Source organism: Nanorana parkeri, unplaced genomic scaffold, assembly GCF_000935625.1.
Source record: "Nanorana parkeri isolate BGI_ZX_2015 unplaced genomic scaffold, ASM93562v1 scaffold42, whole genome shotgun sequence".
In the NCBI taxonomy this organism is placed as follows: Eukaryota; Metazoa; Chordata; class Amphibia; order Anura; family Dicroglossidae; genus Nanorana; species Nanorana parkeri.
Genome location: NW_017306310.1, coordinates 2,668,071 through 2,692,674, shown reverse-complemented (window position 1 = coordinate 2,692,674; position 24,604 = coordinate 2,668,071). Strand labels below are relative to the sequence as shown.

The following is a 24,604-nucleotide window of genomic DNA, read 5'->3' as shown; positions in this document are numbered from 1 at the left end:
CTAACGATTTATTAATCATAAAGAGCAGTAATCATTTGCAACAAACGGCTCCATATGGTGTGACACAAGCAGCATGTAGTAGTGATTCATTTGACACATTCCGAGCACTGTGCAAATCATGTGCTCCATACATGTAGGGATTGATTACTCTTAGATTACTTGTCAGCAATTTTGGTAGCGTGATCTCACTAAAATCTCCCATATGCCTTAATTGATGGTCTCAACACTGTTCTAGATTCTAAACAATCACTTTTGAGAGCAGGCAAACATCAATTCCTTCCTCTTATAGGTCACAAGGTCTACCTGCACGGTCTGACATACAAGATATGGAATATGTGACCCTCATGTATCACGGGATCCTTAAGGTGCCCATACACCTTACGACCATCGCAAGACTTTTGTCTTGCGATGGTCGTAAGCTTATTAAAAGCTCGTACGATCTGCCCATCTTGGACAGGCAGATCGGCCCGTTCCGCAGCTATCGAACGAGCAGGCTAGAAACCCGCCAACAATCGTACGATTCTCGGCAGGTTTTCGAGCATGCTGGTTCGACAAAAGAAGTGCGACCGTACAGTAAAAACGGTCGGACGTCTTCGTTCACACTGCTCGATTCTCGTACGAGAATCGAGCAGTGTATGGGCACTTTTAGACTAGGTATACATATCCAGATCATTTATCAAATTGTCAGGGAGCAGAACACCTCCAGGTGGCACTGTGGGGCTGGAACTAGATCCTGCAGTTCCAGTGCTCACATGCTGGTGTCCCAGCAATCAGCAGTTAGTCACCGCCTGGTGCTGATCTGGGAGGGTATTTAGCCTTTCCCTGCGATGAGGCCTGTGCCTCAGTATTGTTGCCATATCTGGTATCCTGTTTGCTGCCTTGAACCCGGACGCTGACCTGATTCCTGAACCTTACCCTTGAGGTCTCCTAATCGGTGCCTCCCTCTTGTTGTCCTGCTCCCCAGGGTTTGTACTTTGTTATTTGTATTATTTAGGCTTTTATATGTTCCTTGCGGGTGTTGGTGGGGGTGCTTATGGTTGTGGTGTTTTGGAGTAGCTAATAAACTACATTTCATAAGCATTGTTTGGCGTGGTCACGTATTTGATTCACCTGTATAGATACGCGCATGTGGTGTGGGGACACCAGTGCACGTTATTGTGACACAAATGCATTGCAAGATCTGAAAAGTGCTCACCCTTATGACGAAACCGATACTTCAATTTCCAGCGCAACATGCAGAAAACCCTCAGCATTCCGACAGTGAACATTAAGGATCCTGAGATTTTTGTTGCTTTGAAATGCTGTTATTTATCCTATCACACATACACTAGCAAAATCGATTGCATCTGTTGCATCACTTTGGGCAACTATTACATATTACTACATGTATGTGTAGCATTAGACATTTGTCACACATCCCCCGGTGTATATCTCAGTGAGATTGACTGTACAGTACTTCTATGTGAAATTTCAGTACGTGGGGAAGGCTTTGAAGCACTGTGATAACACTTTGACTGGAGCATTCCCTTTTCTACAGGGAAAAGTAAGCGACAGCTGAACATGCACTGATAAATCTCTATGAGAGATCCCTGAAAGTCGAATCACAAAAACATTCAAATAAATTCATTTGGATGTCAGTCCAGTATGAGGAATGTTGAAACAAAAACACATGGAGCCAACGGCTGCTTCATATGAGGTTTTGGCTCTTGTGCTGGTAGTACCATTTATCTGGCATTAGTACAGCATATCATTTTAGCTCTTTATATTCTTCCTGAACGGCAAGTGTTTTCAATTATAGATAAACACAGCACTGAACCATGCCTCCAACTAGTAATTGTAAACTCCAATTACTTTAAATAATAATAACAACAACAGTAAGAGAAATGTCCCTTGTTATTCGTATCTTCTCTGGCCTACAATAGTGAGTTTGCAGGAGGTTTTGGAAAACCCTTACGGTGCCCCAGGGATGGGCTATGTCATCTGTTTACTTTTTGTAATGCATTCCAGTTATTTTAATTAAGAATCCTCCACTGTGACGTGAGAATACAGCATATCGCATTGTTTTCAGACAATCAGTTTTTTTTTTTACTTCACACCAGGTCCCATCAGGATGTCCCAAGGCATTAGATATTTTACAGACAAAAATGTTTAAACCTTCATGGACAAATGGTTTCCATATGTGCAAATATCTCTGCATTCTTGCACCAGTGACAAATGGTTATGGCTTTGCTCAATGATACCCAATTAACATGTACGATTGCAGCTGGAACGTGACGTAAATGTATTTACAATCACTTTTTACATATTCTTGATTCTAAGTGGAATAAGGGGTAAAAAAGCAGCTAAACCTAAACACACGTTGGCTTTAAAACAGATGCCAGGTATGGTGGTGACCAATATTTTGACAGAATTGCGTTAAAGTAGAACTTGGGCGAGAATCAGGCTCTCTTGGGTTTCCCTGCAGGGCGATAATGAACTTTTAAGCACTTTTTATCGCACACATAATTTTTTGTAATACACATGGCAAATTTCTGTAATAGAGATACGTGCCAATACAGTCTATTGGAAAGTCATATAAAAAAAACAACGGTGGGTTGCAGATGTCTCCTTACCAATTGTTCTGCAGAAGAAGCTGTAGGCAATGGCTGGGTAGTCCTAGGCAAAATTTCTCAATGGATTCATTTTTAGGTAAACCACTAGTTACCCCTGTAGCATACCTGCAAATCTTCTAAAGGGATAACAAATAAGAGTTTCAGGTGGACTAAGCCTGTCATTTAATTTCCACCAATGAAATTGAACTTTTGTCCTGGTCTGCTGCTTTCAAATTCTTAACACATCAAGTTTTGTCAGCATTTTTCCCCAATCACTTTTACAGGTGACAACAGGCACTCACCTTAAGCCTCAATCTGAAGCTGCGTGTAAATAACTTATGAAAAGGGGAAAGGATTTCTGGGTAATGTGATGTGTTTTACCTGACAGACATGCAAGTAAAATGTTTAAAGCAATCACAAGCCAAGCTGAAGCAGAACACCTACCCCTAGGCAGCACTGTTTTGGTCTTCATCAGCACACAGATTGAAGTTATGGTCAGTATCTGAAGCTGTACAACAGATTCTCTACAGCAGAAAGCCTATGTAGGGAGATTTCAGACAAGGTATAGAAATACCCAAGAAATACTTCCTGTTGAAATAGAACTTTATTAGTTTTGGATAGACTAAGGGAGGGTTATAACTCCCTTCACTTTCTGTCTGATAGCCACAACAGGATGTGAAAGGAAAAAATCCTGGTGATTAGGAGGGTTACCAGAACTAGTGTCCCTATTGAAGGTTTTCCCATCTATTCCTGTTCTGGTGAACACACAGATTGTGTAATTTTCTTTCACTGTTAAGTCACCAGGACAAATAGAGAAAGTGAATCTCCCTATGTGGGACAGACAGAGATAGAAATTTGACAGGGGTTATAATCACTCTACTCCATCCCCCCCCAAAAAAAGAAGTTTTGGCTGCAGCTGCACTTAAATGCCAACATATACTGTATGGCAGGGACGTGCGATCAGGGTAGGCAGAGCCTCACCTAGTATTGACCTAGAGCCTCAAGTCTGAAGCGGACATCTTTTTCTCCATTCAGAGCGGCTTGTACCAGGTTACACAGCAGGGAAAGCCTCCCCGCTGTGTAACCTGTCATGGATGGAGACCTGTCTGTTAATTACATGCGGTGCTGCATCCAGCTTTTGACTGCTACGTGAGGTTACACAAGCAGTGGGGAAGACTGCTGCTGTGTAACCTAACAGAGTGAATCCAGAGCTGCAACAGCCTCTACTCTGTGTTAGATGCTTGAAGCTCTGTAGATGGTTTGGACCAATGGCAAATGCATCATTGGTCCAAGCTGTCCAATCAAAAAAAAAAAAAAAAAAACTGGAGGACATCAATCTCGATGCCTCACCAGTGAAGAGCAAGTAAGGGACAGGGAGTCTCCTCCTGTCTCCTTCACACGTAGCTTGGTGACCAAGCTGGGGGGCGGGGCTTCGGTGAGCTGGGGGGGAATGCTTCACCCAGCACGGAAGGCAACGCGTATGGCATGTCTGTAGTTATTTGTATACGTATCCAGGAGACATTGCCTGAAGTCCTTCTACTTATACCTTGAACTTTAAATCACAACTTTAGGTCAAATATCTTCAATTATGATAAGCTCAGAAAACATACACATTTATATCACCTTTCTGTTTTTGTTTTGTAGCTCTGAATTGACGCATATTTTTTTCTCAGTCCAAAGACATTTTAATCAAAAGTGAACAGTCAAGTAAACAATTTATAAACACAATTATTAATTTTACATATGTGGTTAGAGTGCAGTTTGAAATGTGCAAAGAATGGAACAGGAATAAAACTCCATTGTCCACAATCTACCTGTACTTTACCAAAGTAATTAAAGAAATACAGTGCAATAAGAAATAAAAGAAATTCAAAAACTTATTGCGAGGTGTATTCTTACAAAATACTGGGTTTAAATAATCATTTTATCCTTTTGAAGGAGGAGTAAATCTAAATACACTTGTTTTTCATAAAAGCTAAAAACAACAAATCACAAATATGCACATTAAAATTTCAATAACTGCACCAAACTTTTAAAATATCGCACAGGACTGTACCAATTGAGCAGCCTTTGTAAGGTATCATAAAGCTAAGTTAGGCCATGCACTGTAGATGATGGTCAGATGGTCGCCGGCCTTGGCAGTGGTCTTCCTCACAATCCAAGAACCGTCTTTTGAATGATCAAGGATCTACAGCCATAAGTCCGGAAAATCAGCAGAATAAAGCAACAGGCTACCCTAGAGGAGCTAAGTTTCAATGTTCTTCAGTCGTATTAGAGAGAGGTGAGCTCTGTCTCTGGTAATATCTCCTTTCAAGCTCAGAACCTATCGAAGTACAAAAGCCCAGGCCTTTATATTTGTGAGTGTGAACTTATTTTAAAGAAATCAAATTGTAATTTGGGTTTTATGATCATGTGAATTTTTTATTTGAAACTGCACAAATTATTTTACAACCCTGTAACTAAATATTGAACCAGTCCTTCCCATCTAAAAATATTGTATATGAGAAATAATGCTGTGTGATTAAAGCCTCTGCAGCATCCAGCTGGCATTTCCATGTGCCCAAGTACACCAGTTTTCATCCTCTAAGATGAACACTACATGGGAATGCATCAACCAGTGCGAATTACCGTTAGGCCTCTATTATGAATGTATGACATCAGGACTTGTGTCCATTGCTTGGCAGCTCCCCCGAAGTGTCGGTAAGCTTTAGGTGCAGTGCCAGCCAAGCTCTGGTTCTAGAGAAATGAAGCTGTGCCACGATTAAATCTAGACTGCTCAAATATATTGTGTTATGACTTTGAGAGTTCCCAACACATGTTACAGTAGGCTATCACTATGCAGATCACTTCTACATTACAAATGTAAATGCGGCACTTAGGTTGCCCCGAGGTAATGAAATGGACTGCACTGTTCCAATGCTGTTCTACCAATACTGGGAGCTGCAGCATTGTAATTATTTTTTTAATGCATAATTCAAACCAATACTTTTTGTTAAAAACTAGGGAGGAGAAAGATTCCAAATAATGACAGGTTTTTATTACGGTCTGTGATTCCATGGGGTCAATTAGCCTCAGATCTTATGGGTGAGACACCAGGACAAGTAAGGATACAAAAAGTCCCCTGAGACAGGAAGGCACAAACAGCCATAATATAGAATATTTTTTCTTTCTGTACTGTTCATAATGTACAGACAGGTCATGACTGTTTTCTTATGAACAAGTAAGAAGAAATATTACAAAGAGGCACCAAGCCCGCAGAAGATTTTTACCTTTCCCCAATCTGCCTTAAAAAACTATTGGCAAGAGTTAGGCTTTAGAATAAAACATTGCACAAGCCTTACAATACTGAATGGGTTAAACAATAAAACAGTTATTACAGCCATCACAAACATTGTACAGCAAATAATACAGTTATTCACTACATACACCAAAACATCTATTTGCGCACCAGGTTTAGCTATAGTAGTTTTTGCGATTCAGTGAGGTGTCCCAATCTCAGGTTCTAGTTATGAGTTAGGTCTGCTTCACTTTAGTTCAGGTTAGAAATTGCCTGGTGAGTTATAATAGCCTCCCAACCGTGGTAAGCTTAGGAAAGTAAGGGAATTGATGATGGGTAGAACTTAAGGAAAATAAATCTCTTGCTGTGCAATCTTATTATTTTCTAGCATCTTCTGCTTAAATGTTGCAACCCAAAAGCTCCATACGCAGGGTGATCCGTTCATGCCAAGACTGAGGATAAATGCGCACATAACGTGCGGAAAATGGAGGATTGAAGAGGTTCCTCTTGTGGGAGTAGTTGTCACTGTTTCCGAGGAATTTCTGTAAGAACATAGGCATGTAAATTGGAATTAATCTTCACAATTGTGCATGATGGACAGATAACCAAATGTTTCCACCTTATATAATCATTTAAATCAAACATGCATGCAAGGGAAAAAAGAAAAAAATATTCTCTATAGTACAAGAACCATCTGTTATACTTGCCTAAACACAGGGTAAAAACAGTTGCAATCTTATAGATAGATGGGTCTTGAAGTTGAACTATAGCCTCTCATTTAATAAAATATGAACTGCAGCCGTAATTATAAGTGTATCTGCATTTACATTTTATTTTTAGTGCTACTGCCAAGTCCCACAAATACCTGTTGATCCTGCCTGTGAAGTCCACCTAATGCAGCTTTCTGTGATGGGGTGGCAACAATACTGCACTGCTCCTGAATGCAAATCAGAGTCACCACTCGCATATAAGCTGTGCCTGCATGCACTACAGTGTGATAAGTAGGTGTTGCAGGGGGTGTGCGCTATCAGCACTGTCACTGCTAATTCACAAGCCTGTATCTGGTCAATCAGCACCTGGCCACACCTAGCCCTGCCCACTGCTTCCTGGCTTGATAGCACTGCCTTTGTTGCTGCAACCCTCCCACTGTGGGTTTCAGTGCCTGGGAGCAGGAGCATGTGAAATAAGAATTTTCATTAAGGGTAGATAAAGGAAATGTTCGCTTACCTTATGAGGCTTGCGCATCACATAATTATTGGATTTGGGACTTTAGACCGTTATACAGTCTACAGGCTTTAAATGTACTTTAAATAATACTATTGGATTACAAGGCATGGCTGGTTGCATTTAGAACAATATACAAAAAAGAATGAAAACTCTGCACATGACTTTTCTGCCTAAATATGCATAATCTGACTACACAAAACTGCTTTTTGGTCCTGGACAGCCCTGTTTGCAGCAGATGTGGCTTATAGAATTATGCTCAAAGTGCAGGTGTATTTTCAAACATTATCAGGGTTATTCACAGTGAAGTAAAGGGTGAAGAGTTTGGAGAAGGCAGGAGAAGGGAACAATCTAGGACAACATAGCTGAACTGGAAAGTGAGCTGAATTGGAGAATTTTTCCAAATCATCTATTTTGGCCTAGATTGTTCGCTTCTCCAAATTCTTCACCGTCTTGTGAATAACCCTGTATATGTGTAGCTGCATGTAAAGAAAACATGATGGGAGAACAGATAGGAGGTACCTTATCATTCTTTGCCCTGCTGTCTTGATATATAGTCCAGGTGGAGCCATTGTCACTGTATGCCACTTTAAATGATTCAACATACTGAATATTTCCAAAGTCTTTTGCGCCCTGTGTCACAATTCCTGTGATCTTCTTAGGAAATCCGAGGTCAACCTATTGAAAAGCAGAATAGTGATTCACATGTACAGTTGTATTTTTAATTCATCTACATACTATATTTTCAACATACCAAAAAGTTAAGTCCTGCAGAAAATATATAAAACACACTAATCAAAAATAAAGAGAAATAAATACACACACTTATCAAAAACACACACATTCGGGTAATGTGATCTACTAAAGTGCATATTATTCATCATCTAGTAGAAAAATCGGAGTGATTTTTAATGAAATTGTTGCATGCAAATGAAACTGAAAATGTTGTTTTTTCTGAATGGCAAAAGTAAGTGGTCAGGGCAGTATCTGCAAGGAGTTTGCATGTTCTCTGTGTGCTTGCATGGGTTAAAGTACTCCGGTTTCCTCCCATACTCCCAAAGACATGCTGGAAGATTAATTGTCTCCTGTCTAAAAATTGGCCCTGTGTGCATGTGAGCTAGTTACCTTAGATTGTAAGCTCCTTGAGGGCAGGGACTGGGGTGAATGTGCAGTATGTAAATCGCTGCATAAATTGTCGGCGCTATATAAATACTGTTAATAATTATAAAAAAACTGATGATCTTCTTGAAGGGTGACATTTCTGATGATCTTCTAAGATATTGACATATCTGTACCCAAGAACATGGCAGTTGCTCGAACAATGCCAGGTCTATGAGATAGCTGCAGTTATTGCTGCAGCATGCTTCTTGGAGGGAAATGGAAATCAAACAGATTAGGAAAGCTTGTTCAACTGAAACTGTTCTCCCCTCTCATTTCCAATAAGCTGACAGGAGGTGACTGTCCACCCCTACCATGTTAAAAGACTAAACATATGACCTTTCAAGGCAATCATTAATGTGAAGGATGATGCTAGCCCATTCAGGTGTCAGGGTTTTCAGATCGTGCCTGCCCTCTGGTATCTATGTGTACCAGAGATGCATAGCTCTGAGTTCCCTATGCATACTGGTGAATGAAAAAAATTACATTTTTTTTTTTAACTGCCCATATCCAAGGCTGTGCTCAACCACTCTTTGCTTGAATGGTAGCTTCATTTATCCATAGAGGTGAATAGTCATGTATACTGTAAAAAACCTTTGTACAATCATGCAGTTCTACACGTGCCCTTTCAACGCACTACAGTATCGTGACTTCTCATACCAGATTCATCACCCACTCTATACTCGGAATCTGATTTTATTCATAGATGTCAGAGATAACCAGACGAGATGAAAGAAAATAGAAAAAAAAAGCTACAAATTGTTTAATTAAGTCTTTTAATGCTGACCAGTGGCACCCTCCTGGCCATTATCATAAAAAGGGCTTTGTATGGATGATTCAGATGCCAGAATCTTTGTTGAACTAAAAAGAAACACTGAAGTTTTTACGACATTACTCTGCAGATAAAAATACATTACAAAAATGACTGGAGGGCCAAATAATTCACGCAGGTATCTAGAAGTCACATTTAAGTATTGAAAGGTAAAAACAAACCAAAACTCAACTAGGGAGCCTAACACAACAAGCCAAGGGCCATAAAGATAACATCTGTTTTCAAGCTGAAACAGCATTCTGAACATCACTGTGATGGCTTATTTACACGGGGCTGCTTTCGGCCATGGAGAGAATTAAAACATCATGCATAAAAACATAGAGGGGTCTGCATATCAAAGAGTCTCTTAATCACAACAAAGGCCGAGATATCATCAACTTTATTTTCGGTGACTTAAGTCGTATTTCCGTATCTAATAAAAATGTCATTATCTATTGTTATGGTTGTGTAGCTGGTTGACTTCCATGCATGACATCTACTGTGATCAAATAAGCTCTCTTCATGTTCTCGAAATAAACTAACAAACCAGCAGTGGCTCTATCTGTGAGATGTAATGTTGTATGGGAAGTAAATCCTGGAGACATTAAAATGCCACAGAATGAGGCAATGTTCTACATCTAGCATGATGTAACTACTGTTCACTCTAGATTATGTCAATGTAGACGGCCTATGATAAAATATCCAGATAACCATGAGCTGTCAGTGAGATGTGCTCTTCCTCATAATGAATGATCCATTCAATAAACAAAGAGATTACAAGCTATACATTCTACATGTCCCAGCCTGTTAAATCACCAGAGAATGAAAACATGACAGAGCAGAACATGAGCGGCAGGATGATCCAATAGAAGGATTCAGTGTCTTAAATGTCCTCGGACCTTTCCTGCCACGTATCATTTCATCAAAAGGACTCAATCAATAACGTATATATAATCTGATTGATCTGTAAACAGGATCTGTTCATGGTAAAGCAAGAAATGCTTTAGGATTTAGCTCTAAATTATACAAAGCGTGCTAATAATAAAAGGCAGAGCAACTACATAAAAAAGTATTGGAGCAGCGAGAAGACAAAAAAAGGACTTTGCTTTTGCCCTCCAGTACAATGCTACAAGTAGGACTATTACAGTGTGTACCTAAAATAATTCTTTAAAACATAAAGACACATCACAGAAATATTACAATTAGAAAAAAGCAACATATGCACTACACTGCCTGACCTAAAAAAAGTCACCACCTGAATTTTCCTAAGTAAATGGGTAACAGCTATGGGGGTTGCTTCAGTTGGTCAGGTCTAGGTTCAGAAAAGTTATATGGCCAAAAATTGAGGTCAGCTGTCTCCCTGAATATACTGAGTGATCAGGTTTCCTCCATCAATGGATTTTTTCTTCCTGATAGCATATTGGGCTCACATTGTGAAAGAGTGGTTCAGGGAGCAGGAGACATTTTTACACATGGATTGACCACCACAGAGCACAGACCTTAACCCGATTGAGCATTTTTTTGGATGTGCTGGATAAGATGTTATGCAGTGGTCTGACTCCCCCATCATCACTAAAGATCTCGGTGATAAATTTAGCGCAATTATGGATTTAAATAAATGAATTGACATTGCATAAGCTTATTGAAATGATTCCATGGTCAATGTGTGCAGTAATCAAAGCTAAAGGGGTCCAACGAAGTATTAGAGTGTGTGACTTTTTTTTTAGCCAGGCAGTGTATTCCATAGGCAAATAAAATACAGTAAACTGTCTAACAAGGCTATTCACAAAAGGGTGAGGAGTTTGGAGAAGACAGGAGAAGTGAACAATCTCCGCAGCACATTGGAATGTTCCTCAGCATCCATGCACAGTGTATAGATGTGATAATTTACAGTATAGAATAAGAACGCTGCAAAGTGGGAGGGACATTCCAGGGACTGGTCTAAGAAGCCGGCTCGGAGCTTTGGGTGGGTATCTCTGCTTTTTTTTTTTTAAACTAGACACAAATGAGCAGTTACAACTTGCAGTGAGGAGGTAGTCCCACTGGAAGGATTAATTAAAAAAAAAAATCATGGAGTTCTTCTTTAAAGTGTATCTAAATCCAAGAGCACAAATTTAATTTATTGCAGCTTACCAGACCTGTTTTTTGCACCTGGTGATCCTGCCAGTAACACACAAAAGGTGGAAATGATTACTTGTTGTACTGTATCTATGCAGGAGCAGGGCTGTCCCCTTAGGACAGCAAGTTGTGTAGGACTACAGAACACTTCCCCCCTCTACTTATCTCCATAACATAGTGAGGAAGTGTTCTATAGTCCACAGAGTTGAACTGTGCAGGGCTGATATCACTTGAAATAACACTGCAGAGTGCCCAGGAGCTCACTGCATTTTGGGACGAATCAACCGGCACTTTTTGCACTTATTGAACATACTATATAACAAAATACTTTCAATTGCATACTTAACAGCCCAAAAGAGCAAATATGGGAAGTCCATTCTTAGGGTTTGTATACACTTTAAAGACACACTCCGGGCAAAATTATATTTTACACACAACACTGGGTGGTATCACTAAAAAGCTCGGTGTTTTGTGCAGAGCTTTGAAAAATTGTTTAATTTCAAATAGCTTAAGATTTTAAGTGTTGCATTTATGTTGCAATCTTTATTTCAAAGATGCAAACCTTTAGCTGCAGCATGGCAGCTGTGGAATAAGGCGTGTAGTCCAAAGTGACATTTAATATAAGCAACCATCATTCATCTAAGGCCCCATTCACACCAGGGTGGTTTGGTCGCCCGGATTTGTCCGCGCTGAACCGCTGACATGAACAATCCCATGCATTCCCACAGGAACCGTTCATGCAAGCACTTGGCTCCGCACGATCCAAACTGCCTGTTGCCTAAAATGCTCCCCGAGCTACTTTTTTTGCGCTTTTTCCAGGTAGATTTCAAAGAACACACGCTGATTATCACATTTTGGGGCTTTTTTAAATTAAGTTTTAGTGCTGAAACGTGATTAAAAATGCCCAAAAGCGCCCTTTCAAAAATCATGCTGAAACACTTCCGCCCTGGTGTGAATGAGGCCTTAGACTTACAGCTGTTCCTTCCAACCGCGGGGTGCACTGTATAGATCAATTGCTTAATAACGATTATTCATAACACCATAAAAAACGCAATTGTCTAAGTACAACAAACAAGTGAGCACATGAAAACCTTCCAAGCACATGGTGAGACCATTTCCCTTAGTATAAAAAAAAGTTTCAATAAACCTCTTTTTGGTTCAAACATTTACAGGGATATTGACTAAAGGGTGAAGAGTTTGGAGAAGAGAAGGAAAGAATTTTTCCAAATCAGCTATGTTGTCCTAGATTGTTCCCTTCTCCTGCCTTCTCCAAACTCTTCACCCTATTGTAAATAACCCTGTTCGTGACACAAGTGTCTGTAGCTACTACTGAACACCCCTTCGATGACGCCAATCCTAAAAACAATGCCACATATTTAAACAGTGAATGATAATGTGATGTGACATGACTGAGGATTCCTACGCTATTACATTGTGCTGTAATATTCCACTGTATTTTTACAGGCCACCCAGTAACTGAAATGAATAGATCAGCACAGATATGAGGCGCGTAGGAGAAATACCCTTGTCTTTGGGAAAAGGAGTGCGGATTACCACGCATGATTTATGTGTGTGAAACGGCTTAGGAGTAAACATGACCGAGCACAGCTGAAAGACTTAATTGCTATAACTACTAAAGCGGTCATTTAGGGAACTTCCCTTGCCCTTTCCTACATAAACTCTGGCTTGTGATCATACAGTTGGAAGCCATTCATGGCACATCACACTTCAGACGTTATCCTGATCAATTATGCGGTCATCTCCTCTGTATACAATATAAGAGACGTTCCCCTGATCAATTATCCTGTCATCTTGCAGCACAGCCCCCAGCACAAGTATATACATTCATTGCTCATTCACCCGTACTGTAACTTATTATCACATGGTGACCAAACACATTACGGTTACAAGTTATTTATTTAGGTTAATGATAACAAGAGGAAATACAGTGTAACCTCCAGCAAACTGCATAGGAGGAATGTAGAGAGTGGAAGTGCAAAGGTCGTCTTGGGTGGTATAAAGAAATTAAAACACCAACTGATTAACAAAACTTGACTGGCCACAGAGAATACAAAGCCTCCATTCACATCTTTGAGATGCATCATCCCAAAGGTTATGTTGTGGTGCCTTTTGAATGGGCTGCCTACCACATCACATGGTAATAGGTTACCATGCAATGTGGTGCAATGCAAATGCAATAGCTAGGTGCTTTACTGCAGTGCACCTAACACTGTAACATGCAATGCGGGAATGCGTGCAGCATCACACGAGCACCCACATGGCAAAGATGTGAACGGAGCCGTAGGCTATGAGAAGTACAATGCATTTTATGTGTGCTGTGTTTTAGGCGCATTATCATTCATCACAATGGAAGATGCATTTTGACCAACACTGAACCAAAAAAAAAAAAAATTGAATTTTTTTTAATGCACCACACCAAAATGCAGGGGCGTGAAGGCATCCCTATTTTAACATGCTTATAAAATAACAATTACAGCCTTAAAGAGACAGTCCACCTTGCGTAAAGCCTATACGAATGCAGACAGGGCTCCTGTGTGAAGAAAGTCAGGTAATGTATGCATACACGGTTTCTTGTTCCATAATGCACCAAACTTCCCCCTGAGCTTTTTCACGTTTGCAGTGGAACGGATTGCAGGGAATGTTTTGCCACCCATCCAGTCGCACTGCGGGCAGGGGAGCGTGGACTGGGGCGGTGGCATTGATTTCAATGCACCGCCACGCCCCCTCCAGCCCCAGAACAAAGGGAGAAGTTTTGAGAGCATTTGGGGTGCGTTCCAGCAGCTCCCGCTCTGGATCGCAGCACAATTGGTGTGAACAAGCCCCAATACATTGTAACAATTTCATGGCTGCAGCACGTTATAAAATAGTTCTTTAACATGCAGTGTCCCTTGATCTTCACATATTAGTTCAAGTGACTTCACAAGTGGGAAAAAAATATTTGGGGGTTTGAATAAGCTATAGCAGTCTTTAAACAAATGTATAGTTTGTTTACCTTTATACCAAAGGCTGTGTTCCATTGTTAAGTTTCAGTTTTATTAAAATGTTAGATAAGAAGGTGACCCCATTCGCTCCTTGACAAGAAAAATGGTGCATAATGAATTTTGTGTATTACAAAAACCTCTAGTGTCCATGGTACAGCTGGGCAATGTACACCACGTACCTGCAACCATTCTGACTGGCTATCCTCCAGGGGAGTCCAGGCATTGGTCTTCCCTATCTTATCCAGGCGGCCTAGGTGTGGGTGCCAGGTAAATGCATCAATTCCCCAAGTCTTGAACACACTGGATGCTGTAATTTGCTTATCAGGGATCAGGAAGGATTTCATTCCAAGTGGCTCGGAGCAACCTACCATGTTGAAATATACTGTAACACAACGGTTTACAAGAGGATGGGAAGAAGGAGTGCTCAACATTACAAGCTCAATGCAGGCGTGATATAGAGCAAAAGCAGTAAAAACATGACAGTTAAAAAAGTAGCCTCTACCAAATAAAGCATAGCAGTAATTTTATGATGACAATAGCTGGAACCATGCCTAAGTGTAGAACAGCTGGAGATCACGGAGGAATGCCTATCCAGAACAACTGGCACCATTACTGCCAGAAGAAGATAATACTCTATGTGGTGTCCAACAATTCCAGTAATGGGTCAGTCCACTCAAAACTGAAATTATTTTGGTAGATTTTGAAGAGTTAAACCAATTGACAGCTTCTTACATCTCTCTGGTACCTGTTTTTTTTAGATCTATTTACTTGCTTTTCTTGGAATGTACACCTGACGTGGTCATTATTTCCTACTTCCTAGTGATAATCTTATTAACTTTTAGGCCCCATTCACACTGCGCAAATCACGCGTTTGTCGTGCGATTTGCATTTTGCGCGATATCGTGCAAATGCTTGCATTGAGCAAGCTAGAATCGCGCCAAAATCCGCTCCAAAAAGGGTCCTGACGCACGACCCACGACAGCAGGACCCTTTGCCCCACTGCCAAGCATTGGAGAGCGATATCGCGCGGTAAATAGCCGCGATATCGCGGAATTAACGCATGACAAATTGCTCAGTGTGAACGGGGCCTTAAAGTAATCTAAACCCAAGAAGAAAAATGTAATATATTGCACCTTGCCAATCCTTAGATGTGAGGGCGGCATTAGTTCCCTTTTTTCAGGCTCTCCTTTATTTATAGCTGATGATTGTAAGAATAATCATACTTCCTGTCGCTGGGTGGTTCACTCAGGCAGGGTTACTTTCAATAAACATCATCTCTCTCATTATTGCCTCTACCCAGCTCAAGCCTCCACCTTGAATCACAGAAAATGGTAAAACTTCAGTTATGGAGTTATGCAATATGAATGGGAACATGTAATGAATATAAAATGGGCGTTATCCCAATTTGGCTGCAAAAGTGAAAACACACCTTAAATTCAGTACAATTTCCATTTATAATAGAAAAAAGGGACTACGTCAATTACTTCCAGGAAATACACCTTTTACAGAAGAAAGGGCCTCACAGAATAATAATGCCTTTACCAAGACTGAATGACATGGATGACTAACAAAAGCAGATGTAGTTGTTAATTTTCTGAATATAAAAAGATTCTGCGCTATGGAAGCTGTCTCAAAGTGATAAATGTAAATATAAAAGATGAAAAGCTAAAATATAAAATTTTCTTCCTAAAGTTAAAAACTCCTCTAAGGTCTCATTCACACTGGGGGTACACACCTGTAAACAGCCGATCCCGGGAGGGACAGGTGCTGCGTGTGATTGCACGCAGCAGCCTGTTCTTCCCTATGGGAGGACGCGGCACTACGCGGTCATCCGTACGGGTATGGGTATCCGCACTTGGACGCAGACCGGATGGATCCTCTCTGCGTCCAAGTGCGGACACCCGTACCCACACAGATGTGCAGTTTGGGTGTCCGTATAACACCATACAGCCGCGTCCTCAAATACAGAAGAACAGGCTGCTGCGAGCAATCATGTGCAGCAGCCTGTCCCTCCCGGGCTCAGCTGTTCATGGGTGTGCACACCGAGTGTGAATGAGGCCTAAAAAAGGGAAAAAAAAGCTTTTCATTACAGTAGTAGATACAGTCAATACTGTTGAATGGTAACACTAAATTTTCAGTATGTATTTAGGAAAATTAACATTTGATATGCTCCTTTACTATAATACATCAATTTGCATTCAATTAAACTCGTAACTAAGCCTCCGCCTCTTTGAATCACTTGTTATGGTTTAGTAAATATAGCAGTGTGTGATTTCTCAATATGTGGGTTCTAATTCCATATAACATATCATCACACTGACTCAGCCGGCATTAAGCTGGATCACTACCCAGTGCATATGCTTCTGATTAAAGGATAGTGTTGTGCAATTGTATTATGCACCATTAGATGGAGACACCGATGCAGGGAATGACAACAACAAAAGATCAAAAGCAGAGTTTCAGGTTTTATGTTGCTGAATCATTGTCAGTGTTTGGTTTCAAATACATTTAGCAGATTGTGGATGAGGAAAAAAAATAAAAATATTCCATACACATTCTATTGAAAGAAAACTTTTAAGGCCTTAGTCAAAAAGGTGAGCTGGTACTTTATCATATATGTATGGGCAGACAGCTCAAGAAAGCAGAGGCTGTTTCCTTTCTTTGGTCATATAAAAAAAACAAATGGATAAAATGATAAAACAGGGGATGGCATGTGTACTGTTCTAGGCCCCCTCTGTTACTCTTCCACAAATCTTGGAGCGAAATAGAACAGTAATTGGCTGTGGATCATCCCAATAAGATATGTGAATTAACTGGTCAGGATACTATCTGCATGGCGTAACTCTGGGTACTTTGGTTTCCTCCCACACTCCACAGACATGCTGGAAGGTTAATTGGCTCCTGTCAAAATCAGCCCTAATGTGTATATTTGTGAGATAGGGACTCTCACATCTTAGACTGTAAGCTCATTGAGAGCAGGGACTGATGTGAATGTGCAGTATGTAAAGCGCTGCGTAAATTGTTGGCGCTATATAAATACTGATAATAAATACATTTAACAGAAAAGTTTGCTTGCGTGCAAAATAAGTTCCAATAAAATTTTACGGTGTATTCATTTACAGTGTATAGTGTCCCTTTACTCAATACACAATGGGGTGTCATGGGCTACGATATTGTGGCAATATAAGCTATTGACTAGAATGTTCTATATAAAATGCAATATTTTGCATTTACTTAACTGAAAAATTGAAACATTTTACATTTTTTTATTTGACCATATAAAAAGAAAAAAATTATTTACAAACCCACATTTAAAGTGTACGTCAAGCCAAAACATTTATTTTGCTTTGGACAGAGTTCTCCAGGGTTCTGTTAGAGGCAGTTTGCTTTTGGAGACTTTCCCTCGCTCCCTGGTAAAACTGCTGTTACCAAGACAGGAAAAGCTCACCAATATAGCCCCTAGTAGCAGTAAAAACCGGAGACTAAACTAGAAGCAGTAAAATATTGCAGTTAATGACCCCTTCATCTCATATTCCAAAAATAAGAGACTTAGTCCTCTTTCAGGATAGTGGGCAAAGCCATTCCGTTTTGGCCACATCCAGACATCACTGGTGTGTAGTGTAAATATGGCCTATGAAGCTGCTCGTCGGGCTCCACCGTCCACTCGTCACAGACGAGTGGACGAGTGGATTTTTCGAGCCCTGCTAATAATATAGAGCTATTTATTCCACACAGCTGTTTCAGGCTGCTTGGTTATCAGTGCAGCGTCTGGAAATCATGGCTTCTACAGAGTAGGGTTTGGGACCCAACAAAACAATATAACTACACAGATTATGGCCAAAAAGATGCTAAAGAAACCATAAAGCCCTCCAACTGAATCAGTGCGTAACACAGTGAAGCCTTCTTAGAACAGAAGGTATTCACATATTCCAAAAACGAGGGGCTTATTCCTCATTAGAGGGCAGTGGGTGGAGCTATGCAAATCATTCCTTTACACCCCAACAGCCAAATGTACATCCAGAACCACAAAGCTACTGTATACATGCCAGCGGTCCTCAGATAAGATATGTGAATAACTACTGTTATAAGAACATTTTACTGTGCTACTTACCAATTCTTATTTCTTCAGTCTCTCCACACCATAATCTGTATGGTTAATGACCTCCTCTAAGCTTAGCAAAACTTCATGAGGCTGAGCGCAGCACGTGTACCACTATGAGGTGTTGTGAGAATAAGACTGAAGCTATGAGAGGTTGTACTATTTGAGCAAAGCGATACAAGTCTTCTTGGTTTTCAAGCCATATGCAAATAAGAAAAGCAAAGCAAACAACTAAAATTTAAGAAAAAAAAATATTACCACTCATTTCACAGCCAAAGAGCTCGAAACGCAGAGTGCAGGCTCTGTGACAAGTCACAGGGTACACACGAATATACTGGGCAGTGATGGGAGGACTGAAGATATTGGCCTTTCGACCCTCATTGTCCCTATTTCCATGGAAAATCTAGAAGGAAAAACAGACATGACAGTATTTAGAGTCAGTCTATAGTGCTATTTAGCTATTATAACACAGAGAGAGAGAGAGAGAGAGAGAGAGAGAGAGAGACAGACACACATACACACTAGGGATGCACCGATACCAAGTACATTACTCTGTACAAGTACAGATACTTTTCCAGCTCAAAGACTAGAGAAAAATTAAAAAGTTAGGAGGCAGCTGTCATTTGTAAGGAGCACACGGAGCTCCTGGGATTTGTACATCTCTGTTTTAATGTATGATTTTTTTCTTATAAATAAAAGGTATGCACCGAAACCAGTTTTGCGAGTACAAGTACTGATACTTGTCCAAGTACTCACAGATACAAGTACTGATAAATTTTTGTTTATTGTCATGTGACAGTTTTTCTAAAACAATATCAACTAATGATTTCAGAACAGTGGTGGAGCACCAAAGCCAGGTCCCAGCTGCAACCCTGGTAGTTCTCGTGAAAATGCCAAGTATCGGTAATGGTACTCGAAAAAGTATCGGTGCAGCCCTAATACACACCCAAACACACATATACATACATACACACACATATACATACATATACACACACACACACTATTGGCTATACACTACATTTCTAGATAATTAGCAAAATATCGGTCACAGCAACTAGTCAGCTCCTACCTTGTCTTTATCCTGACCCTCACGCTTGTAGAAGGTGAACTCTTGTCCATCAGCACTGTAGGCCAATTTAAAATCCTTCAGGTACTCTGCTTTTCCCATCCGGCTGGCTCCCTGGGTGATGATTCCAGAAACTTGCAGCTGCCTTAACAGATTCACCTACACAGGGGACAAAAAAAAAAAAAGGAAGTCACCGCATCAGATGGCACAGTTCACCATTAATGGAGCCTGCAGGCACACAAGCTTTGGGGCCTAAAACCTCACCCCTTTTCTAAGATGACCTTTTTTACAGAAGATTTGTTTTGGTTTATTGGTCCTAACCAGGCTTTGAATAGTAGATAAAGCAGAAACAAGATTATATGAGGATCATACGAGATGACTCTTATTTGTACATTTGCGGTATCCTTAAAATAGTTTTCCCCCAATAAAAAGAAAATTATAGAAAAACATCAATAAGGGTTAGAAAGCCTGTGCCAAAAAGGCCCCAGACAAACAGGCTTCAAAATTAGATTCTCTGTGGTCACTCTGTGATTTTAGGACTACAGAGAACACTGAGACCCATTTGTGGCAAATACAGACTGGGTGGCAGGAAAAAAACAAATTTTAAAAAGTGCATGTCCAGCCAAAACGGTTTTTGATGCAGGAGGAGAAGGGTTAGTGCAATCTGGGGCTCCATTAGATAGATTTCACTGTCCTCAGAGAAGAATGTTCTAGATGCTTACAATTATGCGCATTTAGACACGTGTTTAGATACATCTGACCTTTGTCCATTGAAAAGTTACATTGAAGTAGCCAATGAGATTTCAGCAAATAAATGCATCTTGCGTATACATGCATTTAACATCTAATTTTTTCTAAACGCAGCTGAACTGCAGATAAAAGCATCTAAAAACACAAGGTGTGAATAGATCCATTGAAAATCATTAGATGCATCTATATGCATTTACAAAACCATTTTCAATGCATATGAAACGCATCTAATCGCACCTAGTGTGAATGTAGCCTTAAACAAAACGAAAAGTTTTTGCTCCTTCTGCATGCAGTTTTAGGGCCAGTCTAAAGACATACCTGAGACGTGTTTGAGTCGTGTGTACCATGCATTCATACGGACGTGCACAGAGAAATAAAAAAAGGTACAGTTCAAACTAATCTCACACTAAACTTATCTCAAAAGTCCACTTAAACTGACTAACATGTTAGAGATCAATGTTTCTCCAAAAATAAAGATATCAAAAAGGGATATAGATCCTGTGACAAAAAGGCCCCAGGCACACAGGCTTCAAATTGGATGCCCTGTGGTCACTCTGTGATCTTGGGGCCAGAAAGAGTGCAGCAAGCCAACTGCTTCATGGTACGTGGTGACAAAGTGGACAAGGCATGTATGTCATCTTTCTTTTATAGACAGTTGGGTGGAAAATTGCCTGGAAATCCTTCTGAACCCAGCGTGTGTAAGAACAAACTGGTGGCATAATGGTTTATTTTTCTTGATCGTCATATACCTGAATCCAGGGGTGTGGGTCATTGCTACTTGCAGTCCACGCATTAACCATGCCTTTATTGTTCAAACGGGCAAGGTTCGGCCCCCACCGCTGTAGGCCAAGGAAGCCATGGTACAAGGAAGACGATGTAATCTGGGCATCAGCTATTGCCCCACCCTCCATTCCCAGAGCATTGGCACAGCCTAGACAAATACATAGAAATGTGTTATTAGAACGGGATTCACATGTTAATCATAAAAAGTGGAGAATTAGAACCATAAAACACCTTCATTACTTATGCTTCATTAGTAAAACAGATGTAGGAATTACAGACTTTTCCTGAAAAATGCTAATTGCCCAGCTGTTTGTTTGACCTTCCAGCATTAGTATTTTGAGTCTCTAAAAGGTGCCCATACACTGTGCGATAATCGCACGGTAATCGCGGGAAATCCCGCGATCGTACGATAATCGCAATGTGTATGGAAGACGTACTGTACGGTCGCACGTCTTTTGTCTAAGGAGCATGCTAGAAAACCAGCCGAGAATCGTACTGGTTTTTAGCATGATCGTAAGATCAATGCCGCACTGCCCGTTCAGCATTGCGGTCATCGGAAGCCCACCCCTCAGGGGGGCGGGCTTGCGATGATCGCAAGTACGATCTGCCTGCCCAAGATGGGCAGATCGTACGATTTTTTAAATTACTTTACAACCATCGCAAGACTAAGGTCTTGCGATGGTTGTAAAGTGCATGGCCACCTTAACCCAGAACAGCTAAGCTGGCTTTACATTGGTGGATTTCATTCAGTGGATAGCCCTGTCTGCCACCTCCAGCCCAACATTCTTCAATTTAAAAATTGATGGAGTCGGGCATAAAATTGTCAGCTGAACAGCCCTGTGCATCCAATCAGATGCAGTCACAGTTATTTTTACAGGATGGTCAAAATACAAAAGCCGCCACACGAGATTAATCCATACACTAGTGTATACCCAGCTTTATTCAGGTAAAGGTTTCTGACTGTACTCTGACTTTGTAGGCCCGCACACTTGTTCTGGGGGTCAGAAATACAAATAACTAAAGTCACTGTGTCAGCATAACAGCCAGGCAACTAGCATTCATTTTTAGAAGCAGCTCACAAATGCTGGACACCATATTTCTCGAATGACAGGTTTACTTTAAAATTGTTAAACAATAAAAAGGTGTGTCTAAAGCATATTTGGTTTATGTAAGTGAATATAAAACCTAAGATTGCAGGTTAGACACTCTGACACACAAATCACAGCGTGACTTTTTTTTTTTTTTTTTTTAAGCAGCATGGAAAAACTTTCCTAGACATTTCAGAAACAATAATGAATCATGTAATGAAACAGATTTAAGAAATGCATCCTTGTTAATACTGACTGACAAGCCATTCCTGACCTATGAAATTAATATAAAATCATTTCTACGTAGGGAACATGACAGCAAAGAAATCAAACTGACTAAATGATTCCATAATCCCGGTTCTGGTCATTTCATGTGCACAGGGTGCACCAAAAACCTGAAAATATTTTAGGAGCTTCCAGCTATCAGTAGGGTTTTATTAAAGCAGAACTCCGGCTAATTTCTTATCCCTTGCAATAGAGCCAGCCCCTCAAGGCTTAAGTGGTAATTTTTGTCTAGGTTCAAAATTAAACTTTCACTCCCCCGTTCCTTGGGGCCAGCTTGCTTTTAGACCGGTCCCTTCCACCCCACCCCCCCCCCCCCCCCCCCCTCCAGCACTCTAAAGGTCCAGTGAGTCATCACATTCTATACATAGGGGGGAATTTTTCAAAACTGGAGAAGGCAAAAACTGGAGCAGTTGTGCATGGCAACCAATCAGCTTCTCTTTTTAGTTTGCTCAATTAAAATTTGAAAATGAAAAGCCGATTGGTTGCCATGTACAGCTGCTCCAGTTCTGATAAATTCCCCTCATTGTGTATAGGACATAAGGATGCCAAAGAATATTCCATCATTGCAGCAGAGGAGAGGGGAGGCTCCGGGGACAGGCCTAAGAGCATGCCAACTCCAAGGATTGAGTGAATATAATAGTTTGTTATTTTTCAACTTAGACAAAAATGAGCATTTAACCCTTGCAGTGCGGGGGTAGCCCCACAGCAAGGGTTAAGCAACATTTTCCACGGAGTTCTGCTTTAAAGCAGACCTTTACACTCAAAAATCAAATTCTACCAATGCATCCCTCTATGTATGATCATTAATAATAACATAGACATGTCAGGTATAAAATGCTCTGATTTAGAAATACTTACACTTGCAGAGCATTCACTTCCTGCTTTGGAAGGGCAAAATGACTTCAGTTTGCCAAAGCAATGCACACTGGGATTGCCTTGTAATCTCACGAGATCTCAGGGAAAGGCATTTTCCTCCCCTGAGATGATGTTCATGGTCACATGTCTAGTCACACGTGCCAGATTTTCAGGAAGTAAAAAAAGAGATCTAGTAATCTGCCCTTGGTAAACATGGCCACTGCCAGAAAACTGGGGGGAGGGGGAAGAAAAAAAGAATATGCGAAGAATAGTAAGCCGGCAATTATCTAGAAGTATCTGTTTGTAGATTGTCATTACTAAACATTTCTAAAGGTGTGTTTATTGTAATTTTAAAGATATGGGTAAAAGGTCCCCTTCAAGTATCTACTCTTACTTTCACCATACAGAGAAATAATCTGTGATAACACAGAAAATCACTTCTAACAGAGTTTATATATGTGATAAATCTATTCCCACGAACCTACAAAAATCTTAGGAGGTCAGTGCCGGCATCTGCCAGTATAATAAACAGACCATCCAAATCTTTACCATACTGTCAATACCAATAATAATAAGAATTTAATTACGATAATAAAACTACTTACGAATTTGGCAGGACTTCCCAATATAGGGTGATGCACATTTGCAGCTGTAATCGTTGTCAAGGTGACTGCAAATCCCTCCATTTTTACAAGGCAAGGAAGAACAATGATTGTTATCTAAGAAATAAGAAGGGCAATTAACTTTAATACAAGTTCAGATAAAACCTACGAAGTTAAGCAAGGACCCAGAAAACTATTGTTTATTGTACAGTGGAAATGTCTATGCTTAATAATCTTCACACAAATCTTTCATCAATGTGCTCTATAACCTCATATAGTCACAAATAAAGTTTGATGATTTGTGCAACCAAACATCGGTCTATCTAAAAGGTGGCCATACACCTTACAATTTATCTGAAGATTTTCTGTGGTCAGATGGAAAAAGTGCAACAGATTTGCCCAGATGGAGATTACTCCATCCACACACTTAAGTGTAGATGGAGGAATCTGGTGCACCTTTTCCATCTGACAACACAGAAAATCTGCAGATAAATTGTAAGGTGTATGGCCAGCTTAACCTAAAGTGACACTAAACTCAGGAGTTAAATCTTAAAAATACATTCAAGAACCTTAACTATTAACAAAACTGTATTTTATTTGTGTATCACTCGGCTGTAGGTCCTCAAATCATCTCTGAATTGGTGCTGACACTGTCCTTCCTTCTGGAGGGTGCCTACTTTTCTTCCCCATGGTCCCTGTGTGTGTTGTAAAGTATTCACCACTCAAAGCTCGCTCCCGGGATGGACTACAGTCTCTTGTTCAGTTTACTAAGTTGTATTGAGCTTGTAGTCCAGTAGTCCATCACTGGAGCGGGCTTGGGGACTACTTTACATTAAAAAAAAAATGGAGAAGCCAAGCTTGAATAGAGGGGGGGGGGGGGGAGACATTTTTT

General features: G+C 40.4%; 1 protein-coding gene across 2 annotated transcripts in view; it reads right to left on the bottom strand.

The window, feature by feature from the left end:
* Positions 1 to 6,260: 6,260 nt before the first annotated feature.
* MFGE8 (milk fat globule-EGF factor 8 protein) overlaps positions 6,261 to 24,604 on the bottom strand; it is a 47,868-nt gene continuing 29,524 nt past the window's right edge. The window contains exons 4-10 of one of the 2 annotated variants that reach the window (XM_018571906.1): positions 23,716 to 23,829; positions 20,849 to 21,030; positions 19,353 to 19,508; positions 18,539 to 18,683; positions 14,361 to 14,563; positions 7,615 to 7,770; positions 6,261 to 6,410 (exon numbers count right to left, since the gene is read on the bottom strand). In XM_018571906.1, coding sequence (XP_018427408.1) covers positions 6,267 to 6,410; positions 7,615 to 7,770; positions 14,361 to 14,563; positions 18,539 to 18,683; positions 19,353 to 19,508; positions 20,849 to 21,030; positions 23,716 to 23,829 — 1,100 coding nt within the window. In that variant the 3' untranslated portion in view covers positions 6,261 to 6,266. The remainder of the gene's footprint in view (positions 6,411 to 7,614; positions 7,771 to 14,360; positions 14,564 to 18,538; positions 18,684 to 19,352; positions 19,509 to 20,848; positions 21,031 to 23,715; positions 23,830 to 24,604) is intronic. The other variant, XM_018571913.1, reaches the window with a different exon arrangement.